This window comes from Corapipo altera, unplaced genomic scaffold (assembly GCF_003945725.1).
Source record: "Corapipo altera isolate COAL_440 unplaced genomic scaffold, ASM394572v1 61411, whole genome shotgun sequence".
In the NCBI taxonomy this organism is placed as follows: domain Eukaryota; kingdom Metazoa; phylum Chordata; class Aves; order Passeriformes; family Pipridae; genus Corapipo; species Corapipo altera.
The window spans coordinates 11,600,389-11,626,674 of record NW_020884875.1 but is presented as its reverse complement, the minus strand read 5'-3'; the positions used below and the strand labels follow the sequence as shown (position 1 = coordinate 11,626,674).

General features: G+C 38.6%; 1 protein-coding gene across 2 annotated transcripts; it reads right to left on the bottom strand.

The window, feature by feature from the left end:
* Positions 1-545: 545 nt before the first annotated feature.
* On the bottom strand, positions 546-26,286 carry WDR41 (WD repeat domain 41). 2 transcript variants are annotated; one of them, XM_027634370.1, is made up of 13 exons: positions 26,187-26,286; positions 22,167-22,282; positions 18,283-18,331; positions 16,382-16,513; positions 15,961-16,023; positions 15,358-15,469; positions 13,897-13,959; positions 11,771-11,881; positions 10,332-10,516; positions 7,427-7,548; positions 6,400-6,488; positions 2,776-2,909; positions 546-961 (listed from the first exon to the last, which is right to left on the bottom strand). In XM_027634370.1, the coding sequence occupies exons 1-13, from the start codon at positions 26,235-26,237 to the stop codon at positions 809-811; spliced, it is 1,380 nt and encodes a 459-aa protein (XP_027490171.1). In that variant the 5' UTR covers positions 26,238-26,286; the 3' UTR covers positions 546-808. The 2 variants fall into 2 exon arrangements, with proteins under 2 accessions (XP_027490171.1, XP_027490172.1); XM_027634371.1 differs by lacking the exon at positions 13,897-13,959.

Genomic DNA, 26,286 nt, shown 5'->3' with positions numbered 1-26,286 from the left:
ACTAGGAGCTTCCTCCTTTTGCTTCTACTCTTGCCAGGATCTGCTTAGCCCTTTGTTTTAATTGCACTTACTGCAAACACTGTATCTTAAGTACCAAGTTACACCCTTGTAGTCTCTTGTACTGAAACCAATTCTTATAGATTCAAAGGGAAGAGATGGTATTCAAAAGCTGCACAAGACTTAGTCCTAAACCATTAAGTACTGGATCTTCTGAGAAGACCTGAGGACAGTAGCACCCACTAAGTTCCCAAATTCTCCCTTTCCCTAGTTCTTCTTGTTCAAATGGTAACTTATCACTCATTATCTCATTCTCCCTCACCCTTTCTTTTTATCAGTTCTGGGGTTAACTTTGCTTTTTTTTGTTGGTTTGTTTGCTTTGGGGTTGGTTTGTGGTTCTTCGGCTTTTGTCTATTTGTCACTGTATTTTGGGGTTTATGCTGCAGATTTTTTGCCATGCCTCCTTTCTGCACATAGCACTGTGGATACCCCTAACTGTTTTAGTTATGATTCATCTGAGGATTTTCACAAATCTTGACATCCACCCATGTGGGAACAACATTAGAAACTATTTAATGAGCCATCATTATCTTCAGTCTTTCAAGAGAACACCATTTCTGCTGACAGAGTAAGCCAACATGCAAAATTCTCCTTTCAGAAGAGTAATAGCAACTAATAAAATTTCCAGTATAGTACATGACATCAAGTGTAAGCGTTACTGGTAGTCAGATTCCCAGTAGCTCAGACATTACCTTACACTCAGGTTTAACACACATCCACTTTACATATATGTAGCCTGTATTCAAGCAATTTAAAGTTTGAGCTGCAAATCACCATTTTGTGCCAATTTTTGAAATAGTGTTAAACTGCGGAGGCTAGATTCTCGTTCACCATCCTTCCACAAAATAATGAGGTGGTCAGCAGAGCATGTAGCCAATCCCAGTTCACCAAAGTACAGGAACATCTGCAATGAAACAATTATTATTACCATGATGCTTGCATGAGATGGTCAACTTGCTTAACTATTCAGTTTACAGCTTGACTAAACAAATACACATATCTGAAATGGCTTTGCTTATAGATAGGTATGCAAAACGACACTGTATACTGTACATTTGAGAGATCATAAAATCACTACACAAAAAAACTCTTTAAACAGCACTTCATACTGCAAGATCTTTTTAAAATAGCACTAAAGCCTCATGGACAGAAAGCACTAAAAGACAGAATCTTGAAGCAATTTGTTCCAAGTCAGCAACAGAAGAGTGAATGACTTGTCTGAACTTTGATCTGGTTTCTTAGGAACAGAAGCCTGTTCTGTTCACTGGGTACACTGTCCCCTTCCCTACAACACAAGACTACTAGCACCAGGCCTGGAAGGATCAAAGAGCAAACAATTGTGACAGACATCAGCACATACCTGATCACACAGAGGAAGTCAAACATGCAAGAAATACAACACAGGAGAAAAGTACAGCAGCAGTGGAGGGATTTTGCAAGACCAATGGAGCTGACAAGTCATGACGTCATTCCTGACTTCTGAGACCTTCACAAGGCCGCCCAAAATTAACCACTAATTGCAGTTCAACACAATAGCCAACAGCGATGTCCCTATGGCATGCTCACAGTGCCCTGTCCCTTCATTTTCTTGAAGGGATCTGGTCAGGGAAAGCATTCAGGACAAGGTTTACCTGCTCTGGGAACAGCCACTTACTAGTTATGGAGTTCCAGTAGAAATAGTCTGCCAAACCCTCATTTTGGCCACCACATTTCATCATTACTCAACATTTTCTTCCTCAACAGCTCCAGTATGCCCATAGTTTAAAAAAAACCCCATGATTTTCCACATGTAGAAGGTTGCAGGAAATCACATCCACCATCATCTCCATTACCCCTTGACTCTGCAGCATCCCAGCCAAGACCTAACATACGCCTCTCACCTTCTTATGCTGTGTCCCTTGCTGAATTACACACTATGTCCTCTTTTTAGACAGCAACTTTCCAAGTCAATAATAAGACCCCTTTTAACCATTTTTCAAAAGAAAGATAACAGAAAGGTTCACCACCTTAGCTTTTAAAGAAAATCTTTCAGGTTTTGGCAGCAGCAGTTCTGAAATCCCATCAGTCTCATGAATACTTGTGAGCAAAGCTACTCCAGAATCACACCACTCCTCTCTATCTGCCCTCCCCCCTGCTCTTTCCAAGAATGTGTACAGAAGTCCACTGTAAGAAAGTGATTTCTTACTCCAACAGATTGTCAAACATAGAAAGGTGTGGAGGGAAAATGCCATTTAAAACAAAACCATATTATATTAGGCATATAGAAGCAATGGAATGGTAACTGATCTAACATTAAAAGACCTCCTTAATGCTCACAGCGCAGAAGGATAAGACATTACTGAATGTGTTTTGTTTTGCATAAGCCCTTGTCTAGATTGTGAACTTAAGATGAAATCTGGGTCATGCATGTGGTTCCCAGTTGTACTGTCTGCAGTCTATAAAAGAAACCAAATATACTACCAGATTATCTGTAGCATGTATGTGCATATATGCACACACAATCCTCAGGCATCATTGAGCAAGCTCTCACTAGAATATTAAGTCAGTATGTATTACTGTTTTCATACTGCACTAAATATACCACACCATGTGCTCCCAGCCTCCAGACCCAGACAGTCAAAAGTTACAGTTTTACAGCTGTTTTCTCAAATTTACGCTGTCAAATTCACATTGCTTACTAACATTCACTTTTTCTTGTTCTTACTAAAGCTGACCTACCTGCACAGCTGATGAATGACCAATCAAATCCCCAACCAGCTCCAAGAAATACATAGGTGTATTCTCCTGCATCTTCTTGGTAGCTTGATTTGCCTGCTTGTTTGCCCTTCCAAAGCCCCACATGTTGAAAAACCCTGGGGGAAGAAAAGTCTCTCGTTTGGCAAAAATAACAACTACGATTTATTTCCTCTAGCTGAAGAGCCACATAAAATCTAAAAACAAGACAGTCTACATGGCAAAATGACAGAAGCACTGTACTTTGCAGCATTTTTATATCTGCATTATTCATCTTGAGGGAGAAAGGAAACACAGCTACTTGTCCTAATTAGATATAATTTAGTAAACATGCTGAATTACACACCTGGATGATACAATACACAGATTTAAGAAAAAACACAAAGACTTCCTAAATGAACTAACTGAACAGCAAAGGTAGATGCAGGACACTGATGTTCACCTTCGCTTTGCGCTCCTAAACTGTTACTTGTGCAAAGAGGAGAAAAATGAGGCACCAGTCTCTCCCGTATGTCCTGCACTACAGCATTAAAGTGTTGGCCCATTGGCTTCTTCATTCAGATTTAAAACTATCAGCCAAACTGGACTGTAAAGATAGTACTCCACTAGCACAGCCACAGCCACCAGGGGAACTATGCAATAGTACTGACAGAAGTAAGAAAGTTTGGTTCTGTTCACTGTGCAGTTCAGACTTTATTCCCAATCCTTCCCTCAGCCCCATCAGCACACAAAACTAGAAGTGTGCTAAACCATGGCCCTGGTGCAAGGGAGGTAACTGGTAAGATGAACAACCTCTCAGGGGATCCCTAGAATAAAAATAGAGCAAACCAACAGTAACATCTCACTGGTTTCTTTCAAACATCTTGATTCATAGAAGTTATAAATTTCCAATGTGAAGCCAAATACCACCTGTCACTCTGTAGATAAGCCATCACCAGCAATACTGAAGACAGAACATTCCTGAAAAAAATGTTTCTAAATCAAGCCAGGCAGCAAAAATATATTTGCAAAAGTTACCAACAGGAGATGAACAGCCAGGTAGACAAGATACATCAAGAAAATTATTCACAGCTTGAATAAAAAAGTTCCTACAAGAGAGTAAGTCTACTGCTGTTCCCAGTTCTTAATACTAATTATATTGTCCAGAGCACCTGTCTAAGGCCACAACTGCCAGTGTGCAGAGAAGTTGCTGGCCTGGTCAAAAAGTACCAAGCACTACAAGGGAACTCCTGTCACTGCTCAAGCATAAGCAGAAAATACGCAGGAGACAGAAGTAGGGTCAGGCCACTGGGAATAAATATAGAGAGACTCTCAGAACAAGCAGAAATGAGAAAGGCAGGCCATCTGGAATTAAACATAACCAAGGATGTGAAAGACAACAAGAAGGGTTTCTTCAAATACATCAGTAACAAAGGGAAAACTAAGGACAATGTGGACACGTTACTAAATGGAGGGGGAACCCTTGTAACAGAGGATGCAGAGAAGGCTGAGTTATTGATCTTTGCTTCAGTCTTCACTGACAAGGCCAGCCCTCAGGAATCTCTGACCTGGGAGACCAGGTAAAGGAATGCTGGAAGGAAGACTGTCCCTTAGTCAAGGAGGACTGGGTTAGAGACCACCTAGAAAATCTGACATCCACAAGTCCACGGGCCCTGATGGGATACACCAGGGCTGAAAGAGTTGACAGACACCATAGCAAGGTGCTCACAATCATCTTTGAAAGGTCATGGAGATCTGATGGCTGAAGACAGCAAATGTCAACCCAGACTTCAAAGGGGCAAGAAGGAGGACCCAGGGAACTATCAGCCAGTCAGCCTCAGCTGAATCCCTGCAAAGGTGATTGAGCAACTCATTCTGGAGGACATCTCTATCCACATAGAGGACAAGAAAGTGATCAGGAGTAGTCAGTATGGGCTCACTAAAGTCATGTTTGACCAACCTGATTGTCTTCTGCGATGAAGCACTCTCTACCTAGATGGATGAGAGGAGAGCAGTGGGTATTGTCTACCTCAACTTCAGCACAGCTTTCAACACTGTCTTTCACAACATCCTTACAGGCAAACTCAGGAACGGTAGGCTGGATCAGTGGACAGTGAGATGGATTGAGAACTGGCTGAGCAGCAGATCCTACAGGCACAGGGTCTAGCTGGAGGCCTGTCACTAGTGGTGTCCCCCAAGGTGCAATACTGGACCCAGTATTGTTTACCCATGACTTGGATGAGGGGACAGATGCCTCCTCAGCAAGTTCACTGATGACACAAAGCTGGGAGGAGTGGCCGATACCCCAGAGGGCTGTGCTGCCCTTCAGAAGGGCCTTGACAGGTTGGAGAGATGGGCAGAGAAGAACTGTCTGAAACTCAACAAGGGCAATAAGGTGTCCTGGTGGACAACAAGGTGTCCATGAGCCAGCAGTGAGGCCTTGTGGCCAAGAAGACTAGTGATATCCTGGGGTGCATTAGGAAAAGCACTGCCGGGAGCGAATGCTGGGTATGTTGAGGGAGCTGACCCTTCCCCTCTACTCAGCCCTGGTGAGGCTTCACCTGGAGTGTTGTGTCCAATTCTGGACTCCTCAGGACAAGAGAGACATGGAGCTCCTGGAGCAGGTCCAACTACAAAGATGATGAGGGGACTGGAGCATCTGGAAAGGCTGAGAGAACCGAGCCTGTTCAGCCTCAAGAAGAGACAACTGAGAGGAGACTTCATCAGTGTCTAAGTACCTGAAGGGAGGGTGCCAAGGGGGTGGATCCAGGCTCTTCTTGCTGGTGTCACACATAGGACAAGAGGCAATGGGCAGAAACTGCTGCACAGGAAGTTTCACCTGAGTATACAGAACAACTTATTTACTGTGCAAGTGACTGTGCACTGAAACAGACTGCCCAGAGAGTAATGGAGAGTTGTGGAGCCTCCCTCACTGGAGATACTCAAGTACCATCTGGACACAATCCTGTGCCATGTGCTCTGGGATGACCCTGCTTGAGTAGGGAGGTTTGACCAGATGACCCACTGTGGTCACTTCCAACCTGACCCATTCTGTGATTCTGTGAATGTCTGTACTTGAGGAAAATGCTGCTCTAACACCAGCAACTAGCCCTGAAGACTCCAATGCCCAGAGGTAGTATGCAAGTGAGGTCGTATACAGCCTCAAAGCGAGTCCCAAAAAGTTCAAAGAGGAGATGTGGAAAACACTTCCTTTTTTTTGTGCCAGCTGCTCATCTGCAAGTTTTTCTAGATTTCTGCACATAGTTCTGCAACTATTTAATCTTGCATGATAGAGGATTCAGCACTATTTGGTACAAACAGGGAAGGATGAAGGTTCATCAGGAGAGGTCCTAATTTTTGTTAAAGTGGCTGATACAACTGAAAACTTTAAATAAGCTTTATGGTACAGAACTGCTTCACCCAAACCTTTTAATGTCCCATATCAGATTTTGGGGGGCTTGTATACCCATCCCTTCTTCAGTTTATCACCCAGACCTGTTATCAGTTGGTTGAACACAATATATTATCTCTTCTCTACAAAGCTTGAAAGCCTCTCTATTCCTATATGGTGAATATTGGGTCTCCTGTTATGTTTTGAAATGTTCTTTTCACCCCCCACTACTAGCAAACCTGTCGGAACTGGTTCAGCTGGCAGCTGCTGCTTTTCTCTGAGTTCCCAAATGCGCACACTGCCATCTTCTGAGCAGGAGATCAGCTGCCTGTAAAAACAGTTGATAAGCAACACTAGCATTGGATACCTATCTGTGCAAATCATCTTGTGATGTTTCTATAAAAGAGACAGCAAGTTGCCTCAAAGTGCATCTGTAGCAGAACAAACTATAACAGGCTTGTAGAATAGGTGGAAAAAAATAAACATTTTCCACCCCCTTTTAAAAGCATACCACTATGTAAAACAAAACATAAGTTTAGACTCTGCAAACATAGTTTGACTAAATGGTGTCCATAAGCTTATTTTCATTAAGTAAAAACCTTTTCTTATGGAAAAATAACAAAAGGAAAGGTACCCTATTTCATTACACACTTAGAAAAGCACTTGCATTTACAAAATCAAGGCCCCAATTTTTATCTTCTGATAGACTTTTGCTCCACTGAACAAGAGTATAAAGGGATCTAACACAACTACTATTAGAATATACATATATATATATATATATATATATATATGCAGCAAATTGTCCAAGTTGGCTCTCAAATCAAGATCCAGCTAGAAATTCAGCACTAATGAACAAAGGCTGTAAGTTATTACTTATTGTTAAAACATTTCAATTGTTACAAAATATTTAGTGAAAAATATTTACTGAATATGCCATATGCCTTTGCTTTATAGAAGTAAAATGCCATTAAGCTGTATTTTCACAATGTAGACAAAAGTGCTTTATCAGGTCTGATTTTGAAAATAGCTGAGATATTTTCAGCCTGTGTACCAGTCTGGATATACTGGATTATAGTTTTTTCCTGTTGAATTACAATGATGAATTTTCAAAAACCAGATAAACAAGCTCTACCTAATAAATGCAGATCAAACTGCAGATAAGTCCCTGCCCTAGAAATTAGACGCAGCTTTGCAGTCTGTCTAGTCACCCTTTCAAGTTTTGGTTTTCTTTATTGCATTAACTAAATGCACTGTGACTTGTACCTGTTTGGAAGCTTCTCGATGTGCAGCACAGAGGAGTCGTGAGCAGTTCTCTGGCAGGCAATCACACACTTCATTTGAAGATTATATACGTATATGCCTTTCCCAACAGCAGCAAACACATACTGGAAAAAAAATTTAATGGAACAACTTGCAGAAACAGATACTGAAAAATCATCCCACATGTAACAGATTTCCAGAGACACTGTGATGACATCTAGCCTGCACTATCCAGCTTGTTTCTGTCCTCATGTTACTGCCTTATCCCAAACATATGAAATTAGTAAGTCATATTAAAAAAAAAAATGGATTTTTTTTGAGCAAATGTGCGATATCCTCCTATACTCTAAGTAGTTATTTAGTGTCTGTATTTTTAACCTGTACCTTACAGTCTAAGCAGTAATCAAGGATACCAACAAATCAATACACTTCTGCAATTAAACATTTACTTTCTTACACTAAAATAATGCTCTGTGTTTTGAAAAACTTTTGTTTTATCAAGAAAGCCTGAGAATACAGGAAGCTGTTCTGCATTTTTGCCTCTTTTTGAAATTTAACTGAAGCTGGACAAGGAGGTCTTGTTCAAGTATTTCAACTCTACTGAGTACAGAAAAGGAACTCTCTCACAGGAAAGTACTACACAATAGTGCATTTTGCACTCAATGCTTTTCTTCAGAAGAGTGCAGGCATTCCATCCTACAACCATCATGACCCTAAAGCCAGAAACAGCTTATACATCTTTGGACCTGGACCCTCCTGTGACTTCTGACGATCTTAGAGCGGGCAACTGTACAATCATATGTATGTACAGATGATTAATATTCAGTACCAGGAGCGTGCAAAATGCTTCCATTCAATACATTTTTGCAGTTTTGAACATACCTTGTTTAGGTGATGTATGCTGGAACATTTCCCTGAATGGCCTGCTTCCACTTACACAACCCGAACATCAATGTCTCATAATCAGTTCACACTATACATCTGTCAATATTTTGTAAAAATTGTAACCCACTGTCTTTGACTAAGATTTTCTATATATATATTCAATGATGTTTTGACACTGTTCAAAACTCTTTATCCAGGTTTTTGTTCAGAGTTTTGGCTTTTTTCTTATGCACATCTGCTGTGGAAGCACTGAAACTAAACAGATTTCTGATAGCACCATTACCAAATCAAGAGGAAAAATAACCCACTGAGTCATTTTGTATTATTTTCCTAGTTTTGTGTGAGCTTCATATTCAGTGGCCTTCCACATCACTCTTCCACCATGAGTCACACAGTCTTACAGCTTTGCAAAAGATGCTTTTCATGGAGCACTATTCTTTTTTCACAAGCCCTGGCAAAATCCTGGTCATCTCAAACCCCAAGAAAATAAAAGATGATGAAGCATAAATTGTACATCTATCTTAAAAGGCAACTAAACACAAACACACGTTTGTCAGGGCACCAGACGCACTCCCTAGCACTGTTTCCCAGTATTGCCAAACCTATACCACCCCATTTGTTTCTGAATCATGTTTTGCCTACAATCTCAGTGTCAAACTAGACACATGCATCTTCTCCAACCACCCAACTACCACGCCTGGAAAACAGAGGAAACACATATTTTGCATTATTTTTTTTTAACATGAAGAGCAGCGTTCTGCTTTTAGGCTGCAGGTAACAAAGTAATACATTATAAAAATACATTTCTTCACCACTTTTTAAGTAGGACCTTTACAATACAGACAGCTCTGCCTTAAAACAGCTTCTATTTCAGGATTAATGCTAGAACCACCTTTACTTCTCACCATTCAAAACTCTCACGATGAACGAAATTCACAGCAATTTGTTTAGTTCAGTTCCATGCAGGGAAGAAAGCCTTCAGTAGCCTCAGATTCCATGTTCAATGTTATAACAACTTCTGACCTTCTCAAAATTCTTTTCCCCTCCCTTAAAACACATCTTGTGTAGCTTTCAAGCAGAAAATCAAAGTATTTTAAAGCCATATTATAGAATTCACCCTAAGTAAAATTTGCTTTTGGCTCATTGTAGAAATAAGCATTGATAACACTGCAAATCCTACCTTTAGATACAACCACATCTTTTTTTCTGCCCACAACCCATAATGTTTCTCTCTCCAGGGTTTTAGGAATTCAGGCTTTTCCACAGCTTTTACTTTGTTATATCTCATATCTCTGAATCCATTTCCAGGAATCCCTTTCTTAATCATTCCCCAGTAACTGACCTACGTGACAACTATGAAACGTCTTTTACGTTGCCACTAACAGTTGGTAACATTTCACAAAAGTAAGTAATAACCTGACAACTTTTAGTGTTTGCTGAACAATAACTGGGTTCTGACAGAGTATTCCGATCAAGAACCTATGTCCAAAGCATTATTACAGTAGCCTGGATCCTGTATACATATTTGTGTATACAATTGAGTATGGCCCATCTGAACAGTAGGAGCAATACTGATTTACTATTAAGCATAGACATATGCCTATTCTTAAATTCACTCCATAGTACCTTCAGATATAAATGTTCGAAGGTGCATTACTGTGAAAACTGCATTTCCAGAAGAATGGAATATGAAAGATGTATGCCATCAAAACATACACCTCCTATTTATTTTTTCTCTAGTGGTACTATAAACAACTAATAAATCTTTGTCAGTCAAAAAGAAATGCTGTTGTTGAAAGTCCATTATGTTAGTTCCCAATACCATCAACATATTATAACCTTCAGTTAGCTCAACAGCCAACACTTTATATAAAAACTGTTGACTGTATAAAATTAGCTGTGCACACTTAGAAGAAATCTCTCATATTAAAACAAGGAAATTGAAAACACAAAGCAGTTGGTCTTCTGTGGTAAGGTCATCCTAGCTTACTTGAATTAGTTTACTGTATTTAAAGCTTTTTACCTCCTCATCAGATGTTAGGTGTTGAACTGAAGTTTCATTTGGGCTTTGGGATAACTTTATTTCTGGCTGTACATCTGGATGGACAGAGGAGTCCCAGAAGTTGCATTCAGATGCCTGCTTTGTCCAGTCAAGTGCATCCCAAACTATTAGCTCACCTACGTGAGAGCCGGTCACAAAAGTCAAGTCTGCAGGGGGGGAAAAAAACATTATACTGAAAAGTGACATTTCACACAAAGTTACAACCCTAGAAAGGTAAGAGTGCTTGTTTTTGTGTACAGCTATGTACAATGTGCAGTACATAACTGACCGGACTAAACCCCCTTTCTTTGAGTAAATACTCATTTTATTACCTATCACACCTCAGATGAGCAAAAGGACATGAGCTCTCCTGTAAAATTAAAATTAGGAAGGAGAACATTCACTGACCACAGTGCACAGTACTGCATAGCAAAGGCAAGGAACACCACCAGAAGTATGTACAAGTACTTGAACTCCATTTCTACATAAAAAGCCCTTTTATTCTTTGGACAAGTAGGTGTTTGGACACCCCTCAGAAGCAACAAAGTATCTCTATGTCATAAACAGAACTACAGATCACAAATTAAGTGGATGGCAAGACTGAAGTAGCTCGTCATGAATTTGTTTTTCATAGCTGGGAAGGAACCACTACAGCAATATTTAATGCAGGTAGCATATTGTCTCTTTATGCCAAACATTGCTTGTTCTTCGTAATCCAAAAGGAGACAATACTGACAACAGTTAAGCCCAGAAACAAGTACCATAGAATCCAAGTTTTCTTTTTTTTCCAGCTTCTTGTTACCTCTGTAACAAAGCCCCTTTCTGCCAACCAGGCCGACACAGATACACTCAAGGACAAATACACACTTTCTATTACACCAGTAATAACTTGTTCTGGATTCTGTGGGTGCTCCATAAAAAAAAAAAAAAAAGGCAAGAACAGAGTAGAAGGGGCTGAATTTCAGGGAATAGCTTAGTATTGCCCTAATGAGCAGCAGAGACTGTATCATCTTCCAGACCCTCTACAATCTCTATGCAGGCCCACAACTGCACCCTCAGAACCTTCAGTTACCTTGGGACAACAACTGCAAGGAACATGGCCTCGCATATCCCATTTTAAGAGTCAGAAGGAGCAAGGGAAAAAGTAGCATTTTTAACTTTTCTAACAGAAAGAAGACCCAGAGCTCCATTTTCATCAAGGACATTACCTCTCTTCAACACTGCAACTTGCCTGGTTTCATCCCATTGTTAATCCATAAACAATTATATTTTGACATGTCACTACCTTTGCAGCTACACAAGATAGTACATCCACTAGTAAAGTAGTTTCACTCCAGTTAAAACTTTGGTCCCAAAAAAACTCCATAGGTTTATCCCAGTGGTAACTAACAAAAGCAGTAACATTACAAAACGACTCTTACCATTGACGCTGACTAATGACAAAATGTTATCCTGATGGTCAACAAGGCGCTTTACTTCAAGGACATTCCAACCTTCAGACTCATTGTTAGAATCAGTCAACCTAAAAATTACTTCAAAGGAAGAGAAATTGTCTAAATAAACTCTTTCATTCAGAATAAGATGGAACTATACTTAAATAAAACAGATCATTTTCAGAGAGGCACAAACTAAAACATAAGTGAGACAAGACTTATGGTCACCCATGACACCAAAAAATGGGAATGAATTATTTCAGTGTTATCATTAAGGCCTCTTACTACAGCAACTCTAGGATAAAACATTTCAGCCTTGTTACTCTGAAATTTATAGACCTGGTCAACACCAGAAGCTGTAGAAAGCAGAAGTGAAAAGTATTAGACATCTTTATGGATAAGTAAACTAAAAGTGAAATGTTTCTTGAGGACTCATCGCACTGAAAAATTAATATTCAAAAGGATGCAATATTCTCTAGTAAGACAATTGAGATCATCAGGAATTAAGACTTTATTTTAACCAGTCTTGGAATTTCTTTTCTATCTCAAGGGTACTGCAAAAGAAGTGTGGGAAGTTTAGATGGAAGTTTGTATTGTATCCCTATGTCTAAACACAAGAGGACTATTCTTAATTTGTTCCTGATTCTTTGATCAAAGTATCAGGTTGCTAATTTTTCAACTAAGTATTTAATCATCTTGAGCAACATCTGCTTTTTTGCTGATATAATGCTCTACTTTTGCTCCTGGATTTTATTCCCTCTTTTGAAATTTCAGTAATTTTACACAGCACTTACAAAAAGACTCTCCACCAACAGCTAGCCAGTTACTTCCAGTTTGCATACATAGATTATTCTGTCTCCAACTGACCAAAAGAAATCAGCACACTGTCTCATTATAGCTTCTGATCCTGGGATAAGGAGGCTCTAGAGAAGCCTAGTACCTGACAGCTCAGATAAGCAGTCTCAGACCTCCTGCACTAGGCCAAATGACAATTGCCCCAGTCAGATCTGGACAGGTGGCAGTAACACCGAGCTGGTGGAGGAGCTCGCCAAGCCACTCTCTGTCATTTATCATCAGTCCTGGTTAACCAGGGAGGTCCCAGTCAGCTGGAGGCTGACCAGTGTGACATCCACCCACAAGACAGGTCAGAAGGAGGATCCAGGGAACTACAGGCCTGTCAGCCTGATCTCAGTGCCAGGGAAGGTAATGGAACAAATTATCTTGAGTGTGATCACACAGAACATCCAAGACAACCAGGGAACCAGGACCAGCCAGCACAGGTTTAAGAAAGGCAGGTCCTGCTTGACCAACATGAGCCATCAGTGTGCCCAGGTGGCCAAGAAGGCCAATGGCATCCTGGCCTGTATCAGCACTGCGGCCAGCAGGACCAGGGCAGTGATTGTCCCTCTGTACTCAGCACTGGTGAGGCTGCACCTCAAATCCAGCTGTGTTCAGCTCTGGGCCCCTCACTTCATCCAGAGAAGAGCAAGAGAGATAGCAAAGGGTCTGGAGCACAAGTCTTAAGAGCAAGGACCTCAGGTTGTTTAGCATGAAAAAAAGCAGGTTCAAAGAGACCTCACCACTCCCTATAGCTACCTGAGAGGAGGTTGTGGCGAAGTGAGGACTGGCATCTTCTCCCAGGTGACAAGTGACAGGACAAAAGGAAGTGGCCTCAAGTTGCACCAGGTGAGGTTCAGGTTGGATATCAGGAAGAATTTTTTCACTGAAGGGGTGGTCAGGCATTGGAATGGGCTGCCCAGGGATATGGTGGAGTCATCATCCCTGGAGGTGTTCAAGAAATGACTGGACATGGCACTTAGTGCAATGGTTTAATTGGCATGGTGGTGTTCAAGGTTGGACTTGATATCTTGAAAGTCTTTTCCAACCTTAATAATTCTATGATTCTAAATATAAAAAAGTTTCATCTATAAGATTCCTCAGTAAGATTAGTACTGTCTCCTCTTCGTAAAGAATGGAAAAAGAAGGCTGCTGATCACACTCTAATACCATTTATTTTCCCTATACAATTCCAGTAGTGTGTTTTTTACTCATATTTCTGATAAGCAGCTGTTATAGAAGAACATGAACACTTCACATAAATGCAACATACTCACTTAGCTCTTTGCCTACAGCTGCTGCAACACAGTTTTTGGGCAATTCAACCAAAGCACTGATACCTTTGAAAAAAAACCAGGGGATAAGAGAGAAAAGGATAACCACTGGTTATAACACAGCAAACTGTTAATTCTTTATTAATAAAGTTCTTAACAATCTTCCTTCCGCTTGGAAATTATAATCAAAACAGAAGCATATTGCCTGAAATAAAAGTTAAATGGCATCAGAATTGAATAGATTATCTCAAACAGAGGCAAGGTCAGGACTTTTGGTCCCGAATCCAGCAGAATTCTGGACATCAAACTTGCAGTGAAACTGAAAGTAAATTATCTTTTTATTTTAAATACAGTTAAGATATCTATGTCCTAATGCTGGACGGTATTAAGGACACCATGGTAATTATTAAGATTCTGAACAAAGGTAGTACCAAAGTTATTAGATACTGTACATACCTCAATACACACAATTCTAAAATACTGTGCAGAGCCAGCAGAAGTAGAGTAAGGCCTAAGATGTCCAACTTGCTTTCTGTCTTAATTGTTAGTCTGTCTTAATCCTGCACAGAATTTTCCCAGTCTGTGCCACCACACCATTAAAGAAAAATTCTCCAAGGAATAACCAATCTCTTTCCCCACAAAGGAAGCATGAGATTAGGATAGAAGACAAGGCCCATGCTACACATCCCATTGACTCCTGTACCAAAGTTTCAATAGTACTTCATACAAAGCAGCAACACTACCAGCTGGTATTTAGCATAATACTTCATAATATTTCATAATCAATACTTTCAAAAGAAGTATTAATATCCTCAAAGACTCAGAAGGCTTTGCCTACCACTGCTCTATTCCATGACAAAAATAAGGACAATATTAGTTCCACCTTTAAATGTGATTCACAGCTTTACAGGTATCTTGGTAAAGCATGGCAATAACATCTGACAATTTTCTTCATATGGACATACAAAATATAAATTTATTAATATAAAAGCCTGATTGACATTGATATCTGATTACATTTATTATATTCCTATCAAAACCTGCATTTTCTACATAAAAAGTACTGATTCTTAATAATAAAAAGTAATCTCTACTGTTCTACTTCTACAAAGCTCACTTAGGAATAATAGAACTCCCACCTGATCACACAAAAAGCCAGTCAAAGAATCTGGTACATGTTACAGCAAACACATACAGACCAGCATCCAAGGTCTATCCCTGTAAGTCCAAGCTATTGTACAGTTACTGAGATCTGACATATTCTAAAATTCACACAGTACAGGAGATTAAAAGCAGTCTTAATTCTGAAACTATTAAGTCTGACATTTAAAAAAAGAGCGAGTGGCTCTAATAAATAATGTTATCATTAGAATTAAAGGAAATTTGCCAAGTTGGTTTTGCATCATTATACAGATCCATTTTACTTGCACTTTAACAGCTATAATGAGTCATTTACATTCTTACCTGCATCAGTAAGATGACTGGTCTTACACAAGAGATCTAATTTTCGGTTCCAAACACATAGATCACTCCCTCCAGACAACCATACATCCAGTCTTTGAAGAACTGTCAAACACTGCAGAACAAAAATCAGATATATGTCTCCTGCAAAAGTTCTACAGGGAATTTCTCAGTAAAATGATCATGAGCTTTAGTTAAATAAATCTGTAAGTACTATGAAGCACAGTGTCAAGGTATCACTTCCCTGAGAAACACAAATTTAATTACATGCTACATTTTTCATCAACAATGCAAAACCTTATTTTTTCATTGATTTTTTTCCCTACTATTAAGAGTCAACAATTAATTTAAAGGTAGGTTGTCTTTTGCAACACAGTAACAGAACCAAGTCATACCAGTTACCTTTGTTCTACATCCTTTCAAAAAGAAAATTGAGGTATTAAGAGTCTGAAAAACACCCACTTCTCAGCCTCTCATTATGTACCACTGCTTACGCCAAACATTGCTGTTCATTTTAACACACCTGCCCATAGGACCTACAAGCCATACATAATAAGTATTGTATATAACAAAACAACAGACATTCATAGGGTTTCTTTAGCATACCTTTACAGTAGAATGGAAACATGACACTTTCTGAACCTGTCTGCCACTAGTGCAGTCCCAAACCTGTCTTTATTCATTAAGGAAACTGAAAGGTTTCTATGCATTATAAATATAAATGCTGTGTTTGCGACAGATTAGGAAAGAGGTATGCAGTGTCTCAGTATTCTAAACTCTGTCTTTTCAATATTTGGCCTAAATGGCATATTAATAAAGGTCTGTTATGGATTCATTTTTGTAGCAAGGACTGCATCTACTTGTGAGCAATAACTAGTAAAACTCCTGTGTAACCCAATTACACCTAGTGGGTATTATTGGCCAATACGTCTTGAGACAGCCTGCAGTCTGTCTCAGAGCTACCTTTAAAAGAAAAAAATCACAAAAAGTTGATAGAAATGTGAATATTCTCCAGATCAAAGGATACAATAACTGTTCTATCAGCTGAGGCTGTTATAATCAAATGTCTTTTTTCTTCAAAAGCATCTGACGAAGAAAATGGTGCTATAGCTGTAATTTTGTGTGTGTGTCCATGAAGTTCAAAAAGTTTTTCTCCAGTCTGAAAAACAAAACCATGGAAAACTAAGTGTAAAACATGGAAAATGCCTACTGTAGCATAAAACATAGGTACCACATGACTTTTGAAAGCAAAAATTTTTAAGAGTCTCAAATCTCCCTTCCTAAAGTAACTTATGGATTTGCTTCTTACTACCTTCAATGCTATTCAAGATTAAATAAGATACCAAGTGTAGGTTTAAAGGACATAACACAAATTACTCTCAGAGTAAAAAACCCTCTAAAAGCCCTTAAGACCGAAATTCTGTAATAAGTTCATTTAATTTTAATGCAAATACTGGCCATTCACCCATGAACACTTTGGTAATTCAGATTTGTTGACAAACCCTCTCCTGAAGAAGTAATTTTTTTTTTAATTATTAGAAAAATTTGACCTATATTTATGGCAAACACAGTACTGTCAATTTCCTGTCAGCTTTATTTAGCATGTACATCATCTATAGATTCAAGATGGTGCTTTGGACAACCAGAGCTACTTCTGCTGTGTTTAGAAGGCAAAACTCCACAAACAGAGAGAAGCATACTGGCATTTTAAACGTGCAACTAAAATACAGTGTTATTATAGCTGCAAACTTCTTTACAGTTGCGGGTTAACGTTTTAAACTAATAAAAATCCTACAGAAGTAGAAAATGGAACTCAGTTCATAAGCTGAATATCTAAGTGACAAACTGCTCAGAACACTGGGTATATATATTCACATATATGGGTTTTAATATTCAAGACCCCTTTACTTTTCCAAATTATACAATTAAAAAATCACAAAAGGCTTTCAACTACAGCAAAGCACTAATTGAAACTGCTCAAAAGAGAGAAATTTCAAGTCTCCCCTTCTGTATTTTAAAATTACACCATCATAAATGTCACATAAATTTTTCAGAAGATTTTTAAAAAATTTACAGTCTGAGTTTTTTTCTTCCTCAATTTGAATCTCTGATACACTTTAGACAGTACAGCATGTCTCCCCTTCAGACTTCTTATTGAACAATAACTCGTATACCAGACCTCCTTAACACAGGTCTAATGCTCATCCCTTCTACAATTTTGTCAATGACACAGAGACACAGAGCAGAAGACCAGAACAGCAGGTGTCACTAACAGAGTACTATTTCCATGATAAAACTAATGTCTTTGTAAGGTTTTCAAAAGTTACAAGATTTTTATCACAGCAAGCAATTAAGGCCCTGTTCCTGCACTGCATGAAATGTTGAACTTCTACTCACTTTGGTATCTTTCCAATAGTGTTTTGTGCTAGCTCACCATTTAGCCTAATCAGTTATACTACAAAGAGGTATTACTAGTAAAGCTACTGAAATGTACTTAAAACTTAAGTATATATAAAAATCCTGGCAGGTTTGGGATCTTCTTATGTATTTGTTGAGATACTAGTCAACATTTTGGTGTTAACAGCAACCACAGAACACACTTTTAAAGAGTAATTAAAGGCACACATTGATACACACTTCCGCTTTTCACGTCATCATTTCATCTAAAATCTCTCTAAAATCACTATGTCTTCCCAAAACATTCTAACTTTCAAAACTTATCCTTCTCTTGAGTTCACACAATTTTTAATACCCTAACTCTCCTTTGTAAACTAAAATTTAAGAGGCTCCCTCCACTTGTACATTTTCAAACAGCTTTGCAGCAACTCTTATTTATTCTGCTTTTTCATTTCTAGACATTTCTAACTCCTCTCCATAACTTCTACCCTCTCCAGAACACACAAGCCAGCCCCCAAAAAATCACCTAACCTGAGCATTCCACAGACATACGATTCCATCATCTCCTGCAGATGCAAACCTGAAGAAAAAGAGACAAAAAAACCACAACAAACTGAAAACTTCAATACAGCATAACGTAATGGAAAAGCAGTAAACAGTTACGGAAGAAAAATACTTACAAGATATATCAGACTCTGTCTTTACAGAATAAACATGTATTTGTAAATCCCAATTACAGTTTCTAAGCTAAAGTCAGTACATTTGAATAGGTATTTATCAACATATACTTAATATAAGAACAAGATGTAGGAATTCCAATATGTACTATTATAAAAAGAACCCCACACAAAAGAACCAATTTTCTTGTTTAAAAATATGAGATCTGAAACACCAAATAACAGTGAACTCTAAAATCAAATACTATTAGTCAAGAGTCAACTATAAGACATCTAACAAGTTACAAACCACTTGTCTGGGTTCAGCCCAGGAACTGAAACAGGAGCTGGGCCTAAAAGAGTTAACTGAGATATCTTGGCCTGCTAAGAAACCCCAATACCTGTTTTGCTAGAAGAACATTTTAGGAGCACTGGTTAATATCACATTCTGTTCTGCTCACTGGACCAAAGGCCTTATTATAGAAAGAATAGGAGAAGTACACACACAGAAATAAATTAGGTAAACTAGACGTTTGAATAAGATCTAAAGGCCCAGAGCCAGGATTTTGCAAGCTTGAAGAATTCAGGTCACCTAATTGAAGAGGTCAAACTGAGGAAGACATCCATGGTGACCACCAGAGGGATGAAGGTTTGAGGAGAAGACCCCCAAAGTAGAAAATTGGGCATGTTTGGGAAAGACTCCACCCAGAGACCAGCCTACTTATTAATATGTATAATAAATGATGTAACCAGGTATCTAAAGTGTATAAAATGGCTTCGTTTTGCACTTGCAAGTCGAGCAAGTTTGTCCAGCACGAGTTGGCTTGCTCCCAACGTTGAATAAACAAATACCTTGCTGCTTAAAGACAAAAAAAGTCTCTGAGTAGTTTCTCAGACCGGTTTTTTGGATTCAGAACAGAGTAGTCCAGTATTTACCACTGTAATTTAGAGTGTGGCTTAAAAGAACTTCAAAGGGCAACACATTTAAGGTGCTAAATTTGACTTCTGATAAAAATCCACATGGAAGGCATACCATATGAGGAAAACACAAGTTCCAATTAGCATGTTAATCTCACATGAACCAAGTCTGACTTGAATTCAATCTTTTTCTCAAGGTTAGAGTGAGTATCTAACCATCTGCCTACATATGCTCCTTATGGGACACCTCATTCTTTTCCAGTCAAGATCACCACCATCCATAACCTTCTCAGTTTCCTGAAGAAGGAAGGAATGGTCAAATGAGCAACAAAAAACCTGTTCTTAAAATGTGTTGTGAACTCTGTTTAATTTAAGGTATCAAATGCTAGGGCCTTACATGCAATTTTATTTCAGTCCACTTTTTGGAAGACTCTTGCTCAGGCTTAGTCTTCTTTAGTGATCTTCTAATCAATATGACCCTTACTTCATGTTCGAAAAGTACAAGAGCAAAGAAGAAAGAAAAAAAAAGCAAAAAAAAGCCCACCAGCTTTCTGCTACATTCATATAGGATTTATTTAGTATCTTCAAAAAACCAATCTGAGAAAATTTTCCACTCACTGGTTTTAGCTGAGCCACTGAGAAAACAAGAAAATCCTTCTGCAAAATTCTCACTAAGATGATATTATCTAAAGACCTGAAGCGTGAAATTTGGCTTACAATAGTTGACAAAAAGCACACAATGGAACAGCTGCAGAAACTAAATAAAAACATTTCAGAATCTGAGTAACAATACTAATTTTACTGAAAAGAATCAAGTGAATAATATTATCAGGTGTTTAACAATCCAGAAAATACCATATTCTTGATAAATAAAAACTCAGAATTACTGTCCAGTGAAGCAACTCTATTAAACTCCTCAAACTCTCAGAATGTTAACCAGCTATATAACTTACTCCTTATCCATATGCTATTTTACAGCCTGTATTAAATGCAGCCACCCAGACTTTGGCTTTACAATGATAATCATTAGTTTAGTTTCAGTAATTTACCTGCCATCAAAGAAAGAAGCCCAAAATGGCAAGCAGTTTCTTTGTATCACACAGCAATTTAAGAATACTCTGGTATTTCTACAAAAATCAATTACCTCTATGCAGTAAGTGTTTTGAGAAAACATACTTTGATAAAGAGTTATTTTAATAACTGGTCTGGGTCAAAAAGGACTGAAAAAAAGCCACAAGATTCTTTCATTTTTGTAGGAATTTTCTGGTGGACTACTACAATGTGGAAAAATAAACTTTATGGTAACACATGTAACTTTTCCAATATATATATATTTTATGACATTAAGAATAAAAACTGACACACTAAAGATCCTCCATGGAGTCTTCTGTGAAATTTATATATATATACATATATAATGAATCTTATTAGAAAACAGGATTCTGTGGGCATTCCTGAATTGGAAGAGACCACCTGCATGATCTCCTCCAATCAATGTGAATGGGGAAGGAGAGAACCTTCCTTCACAAAACACCTGCTACACACTGCTATGATTAAAACAAGCTGTTATCCATGTTAACTTTGTGTAGTGTATTGATGAATATATTAGAAATTCCCTTCTGAGTCTAATCCATAAAAGATATAAATTACTACAGCTCCTTAACAGAACTATTCTTGCCTATTACTTACATTCTTAATCTCTAAATGTTTTCTATTTTATTCTCCACATCAGCCAAGAGTCACTACATTTTATTACTGACTAAAGAATTCACAACCTTACTTTTAAGGCAGAAAATTATTTCTTCTCTTCTAGGATTAAGTATAATTAAAGAACATGAAAGGCTAATTTAGAGAAAACTAGAATAGAAGCCAGGTTGTAATGTACAACTATCATAATACAATCTCTCAGACACATTTCCAAAGTGACAAAGGTAAATACAATTACTTCATCTCTGCTTATTAACCAGTTTTCCAGTTTTTAGATAATTCTGTCCTCGGAAGATAGATAACTCAAGTCTTCAGAAGAATACAACAGATAAAAATTGTCAGGGAATATACAAAAAACTGCACATAGCTGAAAACTGACCGAGAGAAACAAAGGAATGATCAGGTTTCAAAGAAGTACAGCAAGTTGAATAAGATCAAACTGGAAGAGAAATGAAATGCAGAGATTAGGCATGTGATGAATTTTGCTAAGCAGTCATTCTGAATAAAGTGGTGAAAATTTCAATATTTGAAAATTTAACAAAACCTGCATTAACTAAAGCTCAAGTGAATTAAGTACTATAGCTTTGGAAGAAAGTACAGCAGAAGATGGGAAAGAAAGGAACAGCAACCATTGCTCAGTATTGTTGAAGATGTCACGGCTAATTGCTACAGTGTACCTAAAGGAGCCTATTACATTCTTTCATAGAACCAAAAGGTGAAATAACAGCTATTCTCAATTCAGAAATGCAAAACACATGTATCTGCTCAGAGCAGAAGAAGACACTACCGCATGTTGTCCTGTGAGAAAGAGTTCATGTGCATGTACAGAAGGGAACGCTCAAACAGGAACAGACTAAAAAGAACATTTCTTCCTAACAAGTGACTTGGCACCAAAAAACATAACTCATTCACCATTATTTTCTCATTAAAGTAAACCTTAAAAGAGAAGCCAAAAGACACAGTAACATACCAAGAAAAGGGAGTGTTCATCCCTTGCTTTTTTAACTCAAATTTTTCCTGCCCTCCCCCACCAAAAATAAAAAGGGAAGATTACAAATATTACTACATATTAACAAATATTCTCTGAAGTATTGCCAAGGACACTATGAAACAATTCAAAATGGCATTTCATACCTGCAGTCATCTATTTGCACTAGAAATCGTACTATATCTTGATGACCTTTCAACACGAGGAGCTCCGTGTAAGGATTCTGTGTTTGTTCTTCACCAACTGTCTGTACAGAGGATTTCTAAAATTCATAAAAAATGAGTTAAATTTATTTGGTACTGACATAATTATTTTCATCAGGTCTTTGTAACTTCTAACAACCTAGACTCATGTGTGAAGTTCCCGAAATACCATTTTGCCTGAATGAAAATCATTACAAAATATAATTTCTTATTATTTCGAGTAAATAATAGCTTTCTCTTGTACACATTTTAAACCATAATATGGCATTTTCTGTTTAACAAAATATTTTGTACTGCTTTAATCGCTGATACAGCATGATGAAAACCCAGTTTAGCTATGAGCTGTCATGTGGAGCCAGCTTCATGACCCAATTCACCATACACTCAGTTTTTCATTAAATTACACATCTTATGAGACGTTTGTGAATCTTTCATATCTTTCATCTGCTGTTCAATTTTAAAATCCTATATAAAGACAACATATTTAAAACAAATAAGAACAAATGCTGTTCTGTTACATAATATATAAATCATCCATTGCTACTCTATTCACAAAATACCAAAGCCAACCACTTAAAAAAATGTAGAGAATGATTAATCATTTTATAGAACAGCATTTGCAATTACCCCCACCTAGACTATTAATTAAAAGGACAATCAATCACTTGGAACAAGCTGATCATCAGGTAGGGTCAATAAAACACTGCACAGAACTGCAGTTTCAAGGAATAATAGTTCTGCCAATCTCAATCATCAGTTTGCTTCAAGACAACTTTTTTGTAATTAATGTCTTACACATTCTGGAACAACTTACTGTTAGACATTATTTATAAAAAACAAAAACAAAACAGCTCAATAGTAACTCAGTGGCAGCATTCTTCTCCTTCTGGATTTATTTTACACGACAGTCAACATCATCTTACTTCCAAGACTGTCTCCCCTTTGAGGACTTCAACAGAACCTACACTGTAAAACAGTAACTACAGAACACTGTACAGCACACAGCATACATGACAGGTAATACCACAGCAAAGACAAACATATTATCCTCAAAAATTTGAACATCTTCTTGCTAGATTAATAAATTATTTTCTATTACTTTGATATTGGTACTATGATACTATTCTTCATAAGCTAAGAATGACAAGGTGAAAAATTGGTGAAAGAAACCTGTGTTTATTTTAAAAATTAAGAGTTCCTGTTTTTTAAATTAAGTTCTTGTGATTTTATCTTGGTTTTTTGCTATCTGATGCATTTCATGAAGTAACTGTTCCTCATTTTATGCAATCACGTGTGAATAGCAGTTTCCTTCTAAAATAATGCAAGTAGAATCTGCATGGCTATAAAGAAAAGCTGGACAAACATGAAAACTTGGAGTCAGCTGTCAAAGGTAATCAAAACATGCCTTAAAAAATGAGAGTTCTACATAGTCTAAGCAAATCTCAGTACATTAGCAATACTGTACCAAGGAAACATACATTAATATTCAGCAAAACATAGGGTTAAATGAGAATTCTTTCTCTGAAGAAATCTACTTTTCTATAGAAACTATTAATTGGACTCTCTTATAGCAATCGTGTTTTTAGAAGGGAAAGCTGGAGAGTGATGCTAATGGAATGGAATCCATTCCCAACTTGCATGTTTTTATGCAGGACCTGTCAGCATCACTACAGTAATCAGAAAAAAAAAAAAAAACAGAAAAAAACCCAAAATATTAATCCGAACTTCATAACTTCCTATAAACCCCCATGATGTAAAGTGTTTAAAAGTGGGATTTTCAAATGCAATTCACCAAAAACATGGAATACAAGAGTTCACATACATACTGATTTTATGCACCGTGGAACATGACAAATTAGCTACTATTGGCCATGATGGCTATTGACCCACTTAGATGCTCCATTTCCAGAACCACCCTGTCTAAGATGAACATCATGGCCATCAAGTGAAGAGATTCAGGAGCTTGAGTCTAAATGACTTTCAATTCCACTGTAAAAATAAAAATGGGCACAGAGAAATTTACCTTTCATGAACTCAGGGTAGCCTTGCTAGAGGTTTTCTCTATTCACCCAGTGCAGTGCCACTCTACACATCTGTCTGAAGTCATAGCACATGAAACAAATACCCTACGTCCATAGCCCACACATTGCTATGGCTTTCTGACCTACTTAAGAACTAGTTATGAAGATGATTAGATGAAACAATACCACATAAAGCAGGGGGGGAAGTTTGGAAACCAACCTTTAGCAATATTTGTTATTCAGTTTTTCCTGAATAACAAAATTTTATTTTACAATTTTATTACATTTTATTACACAATTTTATTTTATTTTATTTATTTAACAAAATGCTATTCAGTTTTTCCTGAGAAGCAAAATTATTACTGTCATTCCACAAACCAGTGGTAACAATGGGAACAAAAGTCCTGTGGGTCAGGTTTAACCAAGCTATGAATGGCAGAATGGAAGAACTGGGCCACATCTTGATTCATGTTCATGCTTTATTAAAACACGGTATAACTAAACCATAGCCAGAGTTTAAACTTTGGCAAGGGACACACAAAATGCTGTTTTCTAGCACATCTTACAAAACCGCATCATATTTCCCATCCTCCTTCCAAAAACAACTGCACACAAACCTGCTAAATATGACTGCAATGCAACCAGCATTTTGACTGGTGACAAAAGTCAGAGACATTCCCACACATCGTCGTTCCAAACTGGCACAAATCCAAACTTCCACCAAAGTAAATACTGGCATTTAAAGTCATCCATGACACTGGCACGCTTGCTCATGAACAGCAGCTGGAAAATAATTACTTCCTCATACTTGTCTAAATTACAAAAGCACTATGTGTATAGAGTCCAGTAATATTGTTAATTAACTCTTGTTAAGTCTCTGAGAACTTCACCAAGCTCGTAGAGACATGAAAATCTCAACAATCTCTCCCCCAAATCTAGTAAAACTCTCAACCTGAGAAGCAGGAAGGATGTCAGTGTACAGTGCACTATGTAACAAACCGTGTTTCATGGATGAGAAACTAAGAAGTGCTAGAAGACTACTACGAACTACTGTGACACATAAACAAGAAGTTACTGCAAATAACAAGTCACTGCCTACAATTTGTATCATCAGTCTCACTGAGAGCAGGACTTATACGCAGTTCTTGCAGCTACACAACACAAGCCCCGCAGAAAAAGGGAGAGGGAGCCGGGATGCTCCCAACAGCTCCCGGGCGAGCTCAGCGTGGGTGTTCTGGTCTTCACAGAATCAGCTGGGTTGGAAAAGACGTTTGAGATCAAGCTCAACCTATCACCAAACACCACCATGTCAAAGGGACCGTGGCACTAAAGTGCCACGCCCAGTCGTCTCCTGAACACCTCCAGGGACGGTGACTCCACCACTCACCTGGGCACCCCATTCTAATATCTAATCATCCCTTCTGTGAAGAAATTTTTCCTGATGTCCAACCTGAACCTCCCCTGGAGCAGTCTGAGGCCATTTCTGCTCGTCCTGTCACTTGTCACTTGTTGCCTGGGAGAAGTCACAGACCCACACCTGGCTACAACTTCCTTTCAAGTAGTTGTAAAGTGATGAGGTCTCCCCTGAGCCTCCTCTTGTCCAGGCTGAACAAAGCCAGCCCCCTCAGCTGCTCCTCGCAGGACTTGTGCTCCAGCCCCTTCACCAGCTCCACTGCCTTTCTCTGGACACGCTCCGGCACCTCCTGATCTAAGGGACCCAGAACTGAACACAGTACCCGAGGTTCATTCTGCGCTTCTGCCCTCCTCTCATTCTCCTCCACGAAGCCCGTAACCAGTTCTGTCAGCCCGAAGGCCCCGCAGGCCGAGAGCCGGCGCGGAGCACGGCCCAGACCCACCCAATGGGAAACGCCACGGCCCAGCGCATCCCGACCTCACGGCACTGCCCGCTCCAAGCCTAAGGCTCCGCAGGGAGCGGCCTCACCTCGGCCAGGCCCTGCGGCTCCCGGCCGCCGCCGATCAGCCACCGCAGCATCGGGAGCGGAGCCGGCCCGGCTTCTCCCGCGCCACCGCAGCGCTCAGGC